Genomic DNA, 15,838 nt, shown 5'->3' with positions numbered 1-15,838 from the left:
ATTATTTGCTTGATTTTATTTATACATGGACAAGTGGATCTATTATCTTAAGATGTTGGAAAAGAAAGGCAAGAGTTATTTTTTTGACAATTTGGCAGAAAGTTAGGATGAATCATTGTTTGAGAGAGAGAGAGAGAGAGAGAGAGAGAGAGAGCTGCTTCAACTTTTTTGTGAAGTAACAAGTGTTGGTTCTTCAGGTGCATTTGACAGTGTAGGACGGTTACTGGCTCAGGCGGAGACTCCAGTGTTCCAGGCAGAGGAGGCTAAGAAGGGGCTCATCGGCCTTGCCAGGGATCTGCGGGGATTGGCCTATGCATTTAATACCAAGACTTCATATATGATGCTCTTTGATTGGATGTATCCTTATTTGGTTTATATATATATATATATATATATATATATATATATATATATATATATATATATATATATATATTTCTTTGTCTTTAGTGTCAATTGGTGTTTCATTTTAATCATCATTGTCATTATTGGCTTCATATTACTTTTCTTAATGCTGTGTGATTTCTTTTTTCTTTATGGTATGGTAATATCATCCACTACATTCTATTTGTAATAACATGTTTTGCTTGATGTGCATTGAGTGTTTATTTGGGTTCCTTGGTTTTGTGTAAAAGTGGAATGGTGTTCCATTCCTTAACTCTTGTCCTGCAGTTATCCCACCTACACAGGAGTTTTGGTTCGTGGTGTTGAGATCTGGTGCCATGATCCCCAAGTCACCACTCCAGTGCTCAAGCTTTTTGCTGAGCTGGTCCAGAACAGATCTCAAAGGCTACAGTTTGATGTGTCCTCGCCCAATGGAATCCTGTTATTTCGGGAAGCCAGTAAAGTCCTCTGTACATATGGTGAGTTGTGGTTGCATTCTTCTGTGTGAGAGAGGCATTGTTTCTTTGATTTGGTTTATCATGCTATGGTAAGATGATAATGAGAATAATGACCATTCTTTCACAGAGATTTTAGCCTGTTTTGAAGATAGATATAGTAGAGAGTCAATACTCGAACTTAATTAATTCCAAATGGCTGTTCGAGTATTAAAAAGTTCGACTATTGATACCTATAAATCAGGTGATTCATTCTAATCTTAGCAAACCTAAAGTTTATAAATTTCATTTTTTTTACTCATTTATTTTTTTATAAATTTGATTTGTACATACCATAAGTGAAGGCTGATGATGAAAATCTTAGAAGAGGAGGGAGAAGGGTGGGGAGGAGGGAGGTCACGGTAGGACCAGTCGCCATCCATGAAAAGGTCTTTGTGATTTTTCTCCTGGTATGATTCCCGTGACTCCACTAATGGAGTGCTGTGGCTCACTAACACTTGCACTCTCACCAGATTCCTTATTTTCATCACTAATAAGCCTCTTTGGTGCTATCATAAGTTTCTAAATGAAAAACTACCGACAGAACACAGTAGAATGTTGTTTTCTCAACACTGCGGCAGGACTAGGGATGCGCACCGGCATCCGGTATACTGGTATTACGGTATTACTGGTATTACCGGTAAAACAGCATCAGAATGGTACAGGGGGGGCTGTGAGAAGGGAGATGACAGAGCTTTGTATACGACCAAATGTGCAGCCGTTTGATTTCCAGATATTTTCACCACTAATAAGCCTTTGGTGTTAGTGTAAGTTTATAAATGAAAACTACAGATAGAATGCAGGAAAATGTTGTTCTAATGACTTTGGCAGCACAAGTCACAACTGGCAGACAGAGGAGAGGGAGAGGCCAGGGAGCTTTTGTTTACAGCCATGTGTGTGGATGTTTGACTATCTGATATTTTTTTGAGTATTAAATTGAACTTTTGCGTTCAAGTATATATTGAAAAGTTTGAGCATTTAGACGTTCCAGTAATGAGTCTCCACTGTACCTAGCATTTTCTTTCCTGATGTAGGATGAATGAGTAATAAACACACCCATCTTTGTTGAGGCATTCCTAGATTATACTTTTCTATTGGACAGCACTTGATATACCTGTGGTTCAAGTATTATGTCTAATACTTGAACTTTATGTTGTGCCACAGAACTCTAAGCCTGGTAAATTTTCCTACAACTTGTGACACTGAGCAGGTTCCATCACACCCATCATTGCACCCCACAGGTTCTCGTGTTCTGGCCCAGGGTGACAGCATTCCAAAGGATCAGATCTATCCCATGAGGCTGAAGGGTATTAGCATCTGCTTTTCCATGCTCAAGGCAGCATTGTGTGGAAACTACGTCAACTTTGGGGTTTTCCGTCTGTATGGGGACGATGCGCTAGACTCTGCCCTCCACACCTTTGTCAAGCTGCTGCTCTCCATACCACAGTCTGATCTCTTGGTGGGCAATTTTGTACTGTCTTGCTTTGATCTCTCTCTCTCTCTCTCTCTCTCTCTCTCTCTCTCTCTCTCTCTCTCTCTCTCTCTCTCTCTCTCTCTCTCTCTCTCTCTCTCTCTCTCTCTCTCTCTCTCTCTCTCTCTCTCTCTCGGAATACATTTAAGTACCAATTAGTTTGTGACTTTGTTGGGTAAGTAAGTGTATGTGAGCTTGTAGAGTTTGATATCTTTAATCAGTTAATCCTGACATTAGAGGCATTTATTAACACTGGCATATTAATTTATTTGGTGACTTATAAGACAAAACTGTATATAGTTTAAACTGATCAGCTTTAGTAGTAATTCACTTGCAAAACTATTGCTCCTCAGGTCACCATTGATGGCTTCCTTAATCAACCATTTGTTATGACTACAGACACACTTCTTGATTATGTACAGATTGATGAAAGTAATGACTTTCTCCAATGAACTACATTTGACCATTTATGACAAATGGGACTGTAGATGAATGGAAATTTTTACAAACTAGATGACATGCAATTAACTTTTAGAGAATTTGTGGTCAGTGCAAAGTGATGATTATTCTCTTGAGTTTACCTGAAGACTCTCCTCCTACAGGTGTACCCAAAGTTGTCCCAAACCTACTATGTTCTCTTGGAATGTTTGGCACAAGACCACATGAACTTCCTCTCAACTCTTGAGCCAAATGTGTTCCTCTACATTCTGTCCTCAATATCTGAAGGACTCTCAGCCATAGGTAAGTATTCCTTGCTGGCAATTTTTCTTGCAGTGCACACACACACACACGCACATGCACACGCACACACACACACACACACACACACACACACACACACACACACACACACACACACACACACACACACACACACACACACACAGTGGCTTAGTGGATAAGGTGGTGAGTGTGGGATTGGACAGACATGCATGCGCAAGTTCGAATCCCACCACAAACCGCTTTGAGGTGGTGAGTGTGGGATTGGACAGACGTCCATGCGTAAGTTTCAGTCCCACCACATACCACTTTGAAACTGTACCATTTGTCGAATGGTTTAAAGTTACCTACATGTCACCATGATACCCAGGTTCTAGGTGGTTACACCAAAGATGCACTTGGATTGTGATATGGGTCATAATATGGGTACCACTATAAATAAAATTGCCTGTGCCACTAATGGGTGGAAGATGAACAGTGCTTCCCGTACATGTACTCTTCAAATACAGGCAACCCCCACTTAAGGAACGGGTTACATTCCTAAAAAAACATTCGTTGCATGAATTTTCATTAAGCGAACCAATTTATACTTGAATTTCCATTGAGAGTAAACAAAGTGAGAGTGCATCATAGTACAGTAAAAGGTTTAATGAAAGTAAAAATTATGAAGTTAAACATTTAAGCAGTTTAATTTAAGACTAAGTCATTATAATTTACACTAATGTATGTATGTAAGTAACTTTATAATGTTGATGATCTTAAATTGATGAAGGGAGGGAGAGTGGAACAGGAAAAACGCTACCTGGCAACCTGTGGAATGTAAACAAAGGACGCATCATTGTACCGCATACAAAACTTATGTACCACATTTTCACAAGGCTTTCCATTTTATTTATTGCGGAGTCATGAGTTTGGGTGGTTCTTTTAGCTTGCAAGGAAGATACGGTTTTACCAGCCTTCTTAATATAGTCTGCTGACTTGAAAATAGTAGAAACAGTAGATGGAGTCAAGCCATGGTGGCGAGCAGTGCTATTAGTTTTCTCGCCTCGTGTCTGTGAATAATATCCAGCTTTACTTTGAGAGTAAGAGACTTCCTGGTCTTCTTAGCAATGCTAGGCAACATTGCAGGGCTGGTTGTAGGGCGTTGTGGTGGCATGTTGAGTGAGGTAAGACAAGCTGCTGCTGGACAGTGTTATTGTTTTGAACTAAGAGTGGGGAGGTGTAAGGGAGTCAGTGGTGCGCGTTTTGTCCACAAGAGGCGCTGGTGTATTCAAAAGCCTGTCGGCTTGCGTTATACAGCGGGGCTTTCAAACTTGGAAAAAATTACCTGGATAAAATTTCATTAAAGCGAGTTTGGTGTTCATTATACGAGCAGATGGTAGTAAAAGGAAACATTCGTTGAAGTGAAATTTTGTTGTGTGAACGTTTGTTAAGCGGGGGTTGCCTGTATACCTACAGGCGCTATAGGCCATAACACAAAAAGCAAGCACGCACGCACACACACACACACACACACACACACACACACACACACACACACACACACACACACACACACACACACACCATGGTTTTATTTGCAAGTTTTCATGATTGTATTTGCATCTTTACTCCTGCCTCATCATTCATCACTTTTATAAGAATGTTTTACCATTACCTCCTAATGAAGCAGCACACCAGGATATCTGTGTAGCCTCACAGGTATTATTAAGTTTTTAAAGAAGCAAATGAAAAATTGTGCTGCTTTGTATAAGAATCATATGAAGAAGAGTAGAACTTAGCAAAAAACTAGATAACAAAAAAATATTGTAAAGATAAGAGTAATAATTCAGAGATTCTGGAAATGAAAGTGACAAAGATGAATTAGAGGAAAACTATACTATAACGATAAAGGCAAAATGCCCAGTTTAAAGCTCAAGTTAATGGAAGACGACCTACATTTGTTAGCTAAGAACTTTTCACCTGGTAAAAGACTTTGTGTGTATAACTTGGAAAATTATTTTTTACTGTATTCTGCTCAGGATTTGTGTGTATGTGTGCGTGTGTGTGTGTGTGTGTGTGTGTGAGTGTGTGTGTGTGTGTGTGTGTGTGTGTGTGTGTGTGTGTGTGTGTGTGTGTGTGTGTGTGTGTGTGTGTGTGTGTGTGTGTGTGTGTGTGTGTGTGTGTCAGTGTCAGACTGGATTAAAGCTTAGAGATAGGTTATTGTTTTATGTCAGCTGGTGATATGGGGTTATTTAGTAATGGCTGGGCATTAATCCAAGAAAGTCATTGTTTACCTATTTAGTTATATTAGAAGGTAAGGATACCAAATATTTTATGATATGTATTAAATATTTTATCACATTATTAGCTTGGCCAGACTCAACAGTTCCTGGGAAAGGTCCTCCCACTATACAGTACTTAAATCCATCAGCTGAACGTGAGTTTGGCTGATAGCAGAGGCCCAGACTTTGTCATTGATAAGTTTGAGCTTCACCATGCAGAGTATTGCCAACACATCCAACCCCAAAACTCGTCCTTTAAAAGCCTCTCTGTTGTACTTTGGGATGAAGTGTAGTGTAGAAGCTGCCTTTCAGGACTAATGGTGTACTGTGTTCCCCTTTTATTTGCTTCCTGTCGTATTCTTTTATGCAGGTTGAATTTAATGTATTTTCTATGATCACTGCCTGTTAAGGGCATTTGTGTAAAATATTAAGATGTTTGGTTGTCATTTAGAGCAGTGATGAAAAAATAAGAGAAGATAGTGGTAACATGTAAGATTATTTCACCTGTGGCTCTCACCTCACAGATCCTGTGTATGGTAAGGCAACTCCTGGCCCATTGACAGCTATGTATTATTATGATATTCTTTAACACAGTTGCATCCCTTGACCTGACTGATACACTTAGACTAAAGCATATCTCATATTGTGAATGAGTATGGTATGCATTTGTAGCTGCTGTTTGCTACTTTTTGGCACTTGGAATAATATGTAGATATTTTATTCTTTGGATTTCTTAGATATGTTCTTATTTAGTAAATGAGTTTATACATAATTATATGTGACCAATGTGTACCTGGAGTGGAGGTTGGTCCACCACATATGTTGATTGTCTATTGGAACATCTGATTGCTATTGTATGGAAGTGCATTGAAGTAATCTAAAATTTCTGGCTTGTGTGTCCAAGCATATTTATTGAATTGTTGGAATGAGATGAAGACTGATTGAACTTTGGAATGAGGGAGTGATGAAAGGCACGGGAGTAGTTCAGAGTAGGAGTTGGGTGCCAGTAGGGTTACACGGGTATAGCATTGTCCTGGAGTCCTAACCTGAGTGTGGTGTGGACTAACCAGCATGAGTTTCTGCCTGATCCTCTGAGGGAATCAGTCTGGTGGTGTATTGAATGGAAGACATTGATCTTTCTTTGCATGTTGTAAGTTTTGTTATTTCACCAGTCTCAGGTAGAGTTAGGATGATCAAGACATTACTCTTGGAATTTGAAGGTAAAATTTTTACCATAGAATTAAATATTTACTATGAAGCATTGAAAATAGTGTCAGGCTATTGATATTTTTATTCTTATGTAAGAGGGGACAACTGGTCAAGAAAAAAAAAAGCCCACTCAGTTGCCAGTTCCCATGGAGGTACAGTAGACCCAGCCCAAAAGAAAGGGATAAATTTCCTGAGACACCCCTCTTAAAGGAAGTCAATTCTTAGGAATTTGTAAATACAAACGCAAGTTGGGAGTTTTAGAGTTTGCCAGAGAAAGTTATGAATGATTAAGAGTACTGGTTAACTCCTGCATTAGAGAGTTGGACAGAATAGGGGTGAGAGGAAGAAGAATGCCTTGTGCAGCAAGGTCACTGGAAGAAAGGAGGTATGCAGTTAGCAAAATCAAAAAACAGTTAGCATGAAAATAGCGGTAGAAGATAGCAAGAGATGCAACATTGCAGCGATGAGAAAGAGGCTGAAGACAATCAGTCATAGAAGAGGAGTTGATGAGACGAAAAGCTTTTGATTATACCATATCTAACAGAACTGTGTGAGTGGAACCCCCCCAAACATGGAAAGGGTACTCCTTACATGGATGGATGAGGCTCTTGAAGCAGTTGGGGGATGAAAAAAACTGGCAGAGATGCCTCAGAATGCCTAACTTCATAGAAGCTGTTTTAGTAAGAGATGAGATGTGAAGTTTCTGGGTTAGATTATGAGTAAAGAAGAGGCTGAGGATATTCAGTGATGAATAAGGGGACAGTTGAGTGTCATTGAAGAACAGATGGACAGTTGAGTGTTATTGAAGAGAGGGGATAGTTGCCTGGAAGGTTGTGTTGAGTTGATAGATGGAGGAATTGAGTTTTTTGAGGCACTGAACACTACTAAGTTTTCTCTGCCCCAATCAGGAATCTTAGAAAGATCTGATGTCAGGCGTTCTGTGTGTCCCTACATTTGGTTTTCTGACACATGAAAGTTAATTGTTATTAGACTGGAATGTTCAGAGAATCTTTGATTGTATGATGCTTTGTTGGTCAGGTCAGAATTTTCTGTGGGGGAAGCTGGGAAGTGCTAGATGTCGTAAGTAGTGGACAGTATCCTTATATGTGGTGATTGGCAAAAATAGACAGCTGTGTACTAGCTAATGGTGGAAGTAGAGAGGCATATGATCAATGTTTTTTAATGATAGAATACAATGTTTAGTTTTAGTAAAACTTTAACACTTTGGATATTACTATAGCTAAACTGGAATATGTTAGGACAAGGACTAGACTAGATTAGGTCTTATGATGCCAACAGTTTTGTACATATGCAGTTGAGTGAAACTAATACTTTAATGTGGGAGTTAGTTTGTAAATGTTCATTATATGAGTGGAAAAGTATTGTCTTTGCTAAGTATCTGCAGCAGTTTTGATTGCACTTGTGATTTTTTGTTCAAGATTCATATATATGATAGGTATTTTAATTGAAGCAAACTTATCAATTGAATAAAGTAAATGTAACATTAATTTGAATACTGAATTGTTAGCATATTTATATTTTGTTGCTTTTCATTATTATGAGGCTTAGAAATATGTTTATAAAGCCTGTATTCATATTGATAAAGGAAGGAGTCAACTCAAAACTGTCATGTTATGTAAAACAATGGAGTGTAATTTTTTTTTTTGATGGGAAGGAGTTCTCATGGGTCAGCAAAGCAGTGTTGGTGGGACAAACACTTACCAACATTAATGTTTTTCAGACACAATGGTTTGCAGTGGTTGTTGTGCAACTCTGGACCATGTGGTCACTTACCTTTACAAACTTTTGCATCACAAAAGTAAGTGACAATGTAGACTAAGAGTTGCATGTGTTGCTCTGTCCTGTTGCAGACACGATGGTGTGTACAGGCTGCTGTGCTACCCTTGACCACATAGTAACCTACCTCTTCAAAACCTTACATCACAAGAGTGAGTAAGACTCTCCTTGACTAAATAAAACCCTATCCTTAATAACCAGTAGAGGACATCACTAATATCTTTGTGGTTGTTGATGAATGTGGAGAAAGTTTGTGTGGCTATTTGAGTTGTATATTGTCACTCACATTAGTACCATGACAATTTGTATCTTATTTATCCTTCTAAATGAAGTCCTTCCTTCAACTTTGTTGTCTAAAATCTGTCAGCTACTATTGTACATTCAGTTTTTTGCATGAATATACTATCAGTAACTTTAAAGATGTGTGGTGGGAGTGCATAGATATATTTCAATGGTGGTAGAAAATGGAAAGGTCTTGTGTATTCCTTGATGCACAGTTGCTTCATATTACTTGTATTGCACCTTTTTTGTAAATTTCTTACTACAGTACTGAGGTGTAGGTGAGTATTGATGTCTGTGGTGATGAAGGCTCAGGATGATATGAGGCGGGTAGTGGTAGTTGTGATGGTAATGAGTAATGAGTGGTGAAGTGAGAGATGGTGAGTGGTAAAAAGTTTCTTTTCTTCCTCTCTTCCTTTTATATTGTCATTTCATAATCAAAGCTCCAGTATTCACAAATAACTTTCATGTACTGATTCTGAAGTGATACTATTTTTTTTTCGTATAATAAAATTTTCTTTAGAGATTTTAGATACTAATTTTTACACATTTGAATCAAATTTAGTAAAGTTAGAAACAGTGCAAAAAGAAAGTTTTTGCCAGAAGAAAATGATATGATATCATCATGCTTTTTATAATGAAATTATACTTATATTTTTTGCTGTGGTCCATTAAATGCTTGGCATTATGTACTGGTATGCAGAATATAACAAGAAATATCAGTCATACTGTTTCAAATTGTAAATATGCTTTATGAGGGGAATATAAATACAAAGGTTATCTTCATACCACTTTTAAAGGCCATAACTGGTAAAAGATTGCAAGATATTGACTGTGTGGATGCAGGAAATGTAGTAATAGTAGTTCCCTGGAAGCAGGCTGTTTACATTTGAATTTTGTATTTTGCTTGTACAGTTTTACCGATATTAAAATGTGTTGTTGACATATTTTGGTCAAGATATTCAATATTATGAATGATGCTCTAACTTTGTTAGTTTAACTTTTGAGATTGAGATATTAATTTTGTGCATGTGTGTGTGTGTGTGTGTGTGTGTGTGTGTGTGTGTGTGTGTGTGTGTGTGTGTGTGTGTGTGTGTGTTGCAGGCAAAAAGGGCACAGTGGACCTTGAGAATGACGCTCTGGTCAAGGTGATGAAGCACCAGCCCTCCATCCTGCAGCAGATGTTGGCCACTGTTCTCAACACCATCATGTTTGAAGACTGCAGGAACCAGTGGAGCATGTCCCGTCCTCTCCTGCCCCTCATCCTCCTCAATAATGAGGTATGTGATGCACTTGTTTTCTTACTATGCTTCATCTTCATTTACCTTACATATGTACTGCCATGCACCATTTTAAAAAGTTTTCATTGCTCATGTTCATTATTTTATGTCATATTACATATTGATGTATTCCTTTTGACCTTGGGTATTAAACTTATTCATTATCAAGATTTGTTTTGTATCATATCTTTTTATTATTACCCTTCTCATTTTCCTGATTATAATAATATTATTTTCATCATCATTATCATCTTCATTTCCATCTTCATAGTTCTGAAGGCATGTCCCATATCCATAATGGTTATTCATTTATTCATGTATATGTAAAGAAGCATTTTAAGTTGTTGAGCCATTTGTTGTGTGTTCTTGGTAAATCTCCAGTTCTGGATCCAATTGTCAAAACTTCATTTTATGATGTCTATTGCAGTGCTCATATGTGTTTTTCATTTTTAAAATCATCAACATATATTGTCATGCTTTCTCTCATGTCACTTTGCTTTTCCTCTTTCATGTTCTAGATTTTTATGATGAAAAGCTAGTTTTTTTGTTCCTTAATAACAAGAAAAAATTACTATAATGTGAGTCTCAAAATAATGGTGGTGTATTTTCCCATGTGCATCAGTATTTTGGGCAGCTGAGACAACAAATCATTAGCCAGCAAGCACCAGACAAGCAGGGAGCAATGGCACAGTGGTTTGACAGCCTCATGGAAGGAATTGAGCCCAATCTTCTCACTAAGAATAGAGACAAGTAAGACTGAACTCTTTCATTCTAATAATATTTTCATAGTGTGATAATATTTCTCTAGTGTATGAATAAGTTTTTTTTATACATATGTACATTACAACCTTTTATGCTAATATTCTGTTAGAATTATTCTACACAAGTAATTTGCTGAGGCAACAAAAAATTTAGTTAAAAGAAAAAATTGGAGTAACAGACAAGGATATTAAACGTAATGGAAATAAGATTGAGTAATGTGGTGGACAGTGGATGGACAAAACTAGGTATGAGGAAGTGAGAAGAATAATGGGTTTTGTGAGAGACTTGGCATGATGGGCAGAGCAGTGTGTGCTGAGATGGTATGGATATATTGAGAGAATGGAGGATGATAAGCTATTGTGTTGTTAAAAGTGGATGAATGGATAAATTCTTTGTCAAAATTTTAGACAGTGCTTAAGAAATATATTCTTTAAAGTGATATTGACATACACAAATGTTAAACTTTCATCTTAAAGAATCAAGTGTATCTGCAATGACAGTTGCATCAATATTTCTGTTTTCATAAGAAACAAGTCAGAACAAAGGAGGCTGTGATAATGCAGGATACTAGATAAAAATTACTGCTATTATTGCTATTTAAAAGTTTCATTGGATGTTCATTCCTCTAGTAAATTAAACTGTTAGTCTATTCATATGTACACTCACAGTCATAAGTCGTGTCTTGTTTTGTTGCCATGATAAATCATAGTGTATTCCAGCTCCTCCCTTCCATGCCAGCACCTTGCACCTTTCCTCATGATGCATTATTTCTCAGACTTTCATCGTAGCTACAAACCAGGACACGGTTTGTAGTCATGGCTGTACAAGTATAAATTTTATTTATAGTGTTACCCATATTAGGGGCAATATCACCACCCAAGCGCATCTTTCGTATAACCACCTAGTACCTGGGTATCATGGTGATGTGTAGGTAACTTTAAACCACTCGACAAATGGCATAGTTTCAAAGCGATATGTGGTGGGATTTGAACCTACACATGGATGTCTGCCTGATCCCACGCTCACCACCTTTTCCACTACGCCACTACCTCCCTAAATAGACTACTCTACCAGTATTATCACTGATGATAGCCTTGGTATGAGTACTCATTGTTATGCCTTTCAGATTCACTCAGAACCTGTCAGTGTTCCGACGGGACATCAACGACTCTCTGAAGGGACCAGTAACAAGTAGTGGCGGTGGGGGAGGCAGTGAGATGATGACATCGTGACGTCAACACCAGCACACCTGTCAGTCCAGCCACCCTCAGCCCCGCCAGGATATCCCTAGCCGCCGCCGCTGCTACTCCCTGTCCGCATCCACCGCCACCTTCGCCGGTTCCACAGTGACCAATGCTACCCTTAATGTTATGGCAGATTCAAATTGCAATCACTTTGCTCTACTGTGGTTGACATAGTTTCATTACTAAGAAGTCTTTTTGACTACCCATTTTGAACCATATTTTGTAATTAGACAGTTTTTGCAAAAGAAAATTACTTTTTGTACAGAAATGACAAATGGGACCTGAATGAACTTTAGTAGTGTTAAATGGTTTTGTTTGTACTAGCTTCATCACAGTCTGTCTGAGGTCTTGTATATCCATGGTAGTGTGGTGATACCACGTTGCTTTCTGGTCTTCACTAATAGATTGTGCCTCAGTATACTACAGTGGGAAGAACTAATGTGGCTGAAAATACCATTGTAGTAAGTGTGGGTATGTGTGTAGCAGTGTGAGTGTTGCTGGTTCCCTGTGTGCAGTTCCTTGTGGTCTTGGGGGGGGAGGGAGAGTGGTCTCACGGGTACACTTGGCAGCTACTGCGATGAAGCATACCAAAAGAAATGAAGGGCCACAGAAGAGCTACAGTTGCTATGTAACAAATACTACTACCCTGGGAGCCTTGTCTGAGGTGGCATCAGCTTGATCCTGTGTTGAGCTGGAAGACTGTGAGCGCCATTTGTGGTGGCCGTGTGAACCTCACAAGAAGCAGGTGTAGGAGGGCTGGGCAGACGATGGTACAGAGCTGTAACTAAAGAGACCACACACAACTAAAAGTGATACAGTAGGTTGCCTTCTAATTTTATTTGAAAAATTCAACATTTTATTTTCTAACTATTTAATATGTTTGAAATGTCCTGAAAATGAACTTGCATGGTTAAAGAAATTATTTTATAGGTTAGGAGAAATGTAAGAAGTTTGTTTTATTTTAGTTTGTAAATCAGATGGAAGTTGGTGCCAGTGTCTACATGAAGTAGAACTTTTGCTCAGAGGAGTTTGGGTCTCATGTTGTTGGTCGACAGAAACCAACACTTAAGTGTGACGAGTTACCTTCAGTCACAGGTTATTTCAGTCATTATTTTAAATGTGAGAGCAGGTAGCAATATTTTTGCTGTCCTGCTGTCTTGTCAGTCTGTGTAGCAGTAAGGGCTGCTGTGTGCCTGTCCAGAAGGCATGTGTGGCTGGACTCTATAGGGCATCAAATGTACCTCCTCACCACCTAGGAAACACCAAAATTTTCAGACCTTTTGTAAAGCCTCAGTTATGTATATATATGTAATGAACAGATTATGCTAGATTTCTCTTTCAATTTGTCTGCAAGTTAGTGTTTACCTCATTGTTGACCTTTCTGGACCAGATATGCAAGTGTTGTCTAAAGGGAGCAGAAGAGGTTGAATCATTGACAGGTCTTTCAAATGAGTGTTGAACCTCTATTACAAGGAGAGCTGCTGGACTTAACTTTCAGCCAATATGAATCTGCCACAATCCATACTTACAGAAGGAGAATTGTACAATGTTTCTGTGATGGAATAGCATATTGTTTAAATAAATAGGAAAAATGGTTTGCTGTTTATGTGAAGAAAAGGCATTGTTGTACTTCCAGAAAGGCAAGACTTACCAGGCCAGCTCATAATAGGTGGTGCTACTTTGTATGTATTGTATAGCTGAAAATAGTGTTCTCAAGATCGTTCTCAAGATCTTTCATGCATAGCAACTATCTTGTGCTGTGAACCACACCTTTGTAGTCAGTCAGTGAGGCATGCTTCCATAGTCAGGGAGTAAACAGAGCTTCCTCCACATGCAGTCAGTCTGTCAGTGATCGTGTTGAAGTGTGAATCTACTTAAGCTAGGCTTCGAGTACATCAAATTTCCTCGTGAATTGGGGCACAATAAAGATACTAAAGCAATATTTTCCGTGAATAAACATCATGTCATGATAGACCAAGAATTCATAGAAAATCAAATGAAGTAGAGATGATGCTTTGTGGATGCCTTGATGAAGTTTAGAGTGTAGTACAACATGACACAGTGTGCAGTCTAGCTTTGTATTACTGAAGTGAGAGAAAAAATAAAAGAAAAAGAAACTTCAAGCTGTAGGTGAACTTTGATAATTTAGAAGTTGAGAACATTACTTCACTTTCAGATTTGAGGATTCAGAAAAAATAGTTATGTAACTGTACTTCTCTGTGTCATGTATAGAGGATAACAAAGAATGATTGATTGGTGAAAAAGATAACTTGATTAGATGAGAGAGGTGAGAGAGTAAAGGGAAGGTCAAGAATGTGATGGACGATTGTGTGAAGACAGCATTAAATGTAAGAGGGATGTCTGTGAAGCAAATAAGAGTAGTTGTTGGATTGAATTGAGAGTAGTAGTGAAAGCATAAATGGAATGTGACTTGAGGAGTCTTTATGAGAGGTTTGCCAGTGTCTGATCCAGACTCAGGAGAGGAGATAAAAAAACAGGATAGGTCAGTTCTGTACATAGTTCTGATGTGGAGAAACCCCAGTGTGCTGTGTGCCCATTCCTGGAACAATGTGGTCAGTGAAGATTAGTCCTCTTCCTCCTCAAGAAATAGAGGCTATTATGTGATCAAATTTAATGTATTGATAGGGAATGATTGAGAGTATGATTGTGAGAGCAAGTGAATGTAAGCACCTTGCCTTGGCTACCTGCCTTTGCAGGGGATGTCAGTCTGTTATGTAGATAGATTTCTTTTCTTTTCTTTTTTTAAGTATTTTTATTTCTTATAAATTTCTTTTTTGATTTGCAAAAAAGACAGTTTTCTTTAAAAGATATATACCATAGTTATAAATCTCACATCAGAAGTAGAAGATGAATGATTTCTCTCTTCTAAGTAACCAAAACTTTAGTGTATCCCAATCATGTTTTATTGTTTGTAATGTTTATTTATTGTATTTATTTATGTGCATCACAGTATGACAAGTGTGGTGTAGGTATGCAGTGTTTAGAGCTGCCAGCAGCAGCTTTGGGGGTTTGACAAGAACAGGTGAGCTTGATCCAGCCAACAGATAGGGTATTTGAAATCCCTTCTGAAGTGTTCCCAAAATTGACTATTTGTGTTTGTTAAAAGAAGGGAATCACTAATTAGTAGCAAAAGTTATTTGCTTGTCAAGTATGATGTGAGTATGCTTTCTAGAAATTATTGACATTTTTTTTTCCAGGACTGAATTTCCTGTCATTATTATTATTAAAGATTGACTAGAAAATTTTATCTATCATGATTACAAATTTTGAGTCATCCCATTTTACCCAAACACTTCCTAGAATGAAGATTAATCTGGAACAAGTATTATAACTTGGAGTATCTTGCATACAAGACTGTTGGTGTTGGGGAATATGAGTATGATATAATTTTTTGATAGCTTGGATCACGAGGCTTTACTAAATTGATTTTTGAAGAATCGTCAAATAATATGGTTGCAAGTCTAAAAAGTGATGTACATGCTGAACTGTTGCATGGCGTTCCACATCAGTGTATGTGGATCCATCTGAGGGGTTCATAAGGAACATACAGTAGGTATATAGATTTGATTTCACAGTATTGATTTTCTTTGCTTTTGAAAGAATAGACATTACATAATTGATTAATCTTGTTATGAGCCAGCACCTTGCTGGATTGTGTGATTGTGGGCAACTTGTAAAGGAATGGTACATTGTACCCTCACATGCTTCCATTCCTCATTGCTTCCTCCTACTACGCTTTACTTGAAAGTGCCCTGAAAACCATTGAAATTGAGTGAAATATAAAGGTACGAGATACGGAGGGCAGAGGCACTGGTTTTGGGTTTGAGATAGGCATCTGAACGAGGACATCACTATTGTCTCATTTAAGGCACTTTGTGGGCTATTTATCTATATTTGTGGTTAATTCTGGCAT

At 38.0% G+C, this 15,838-nt stretch overlaps 1 protein-coding gene across 8 annotated transcripts in view; it reads left to right on the top strand.

The window, feature by feature from the left end:
• LOC123506953 (exportin-7-like) overlaps positions 1–15,167 on the top strand; it is a 31,601-nt gene extending 16,434 nt beyond the window's left edge. For 2 of the 8 annotated variants that reach the window (XM_045259395.1, XM_045259399.1), the window contains 9 exons: positions 198–357; positions 673–863; positions 2,120–2,337; positions 2,952–3,090; positions 5,858–5,869; positions 8,414–8,491; positions 9,723–9,898; positions 10,521–10,648; positions 11,787–15,167. In XM_045259395.1, the coding sequence (XP_045115330.1) occupies positions 198–357; positions 673–863; positions 2,120–2,337; positions 2,952–3,090; positions 5,858–5,869; positions 8,414–8,491; positions 9,723–9,898; positions 10,521–10,648; positions 11,787–11,892 (1,208 nt within the window). In that variant the 3' untranslated portion in view covers positions 11,893–15,167. The other 6 variants (XM_045259400.1, XM_045259396.1, XM_045259394.1 and 3 more) reach the window with 5 other exon arrangements.
• Positions 15,168–15,838: the final 671 nt, after the last annotated feature.

The sequence above is a fragment of the Portunus trituberculatus genome, chromosome 21 (genome assembly GCF_017591435.1).
Source record: "Portunus trituberculatus isolate SZX2019 chromosome 21, ASM1759143v1, whole genome shotgun sequence".
Taxonomy (NCBI): domain Eukaryota; kingdom Metazoa; phylum Arthropoda; class Malacostraca; order Decapoda; family Portunidae; genus Portunus; species Portunus trituberculatus.
Note: the sequence above shows the minus strand (reverse complement) of the source record. Positions and strands in the feature narration are given on the sequence as shown.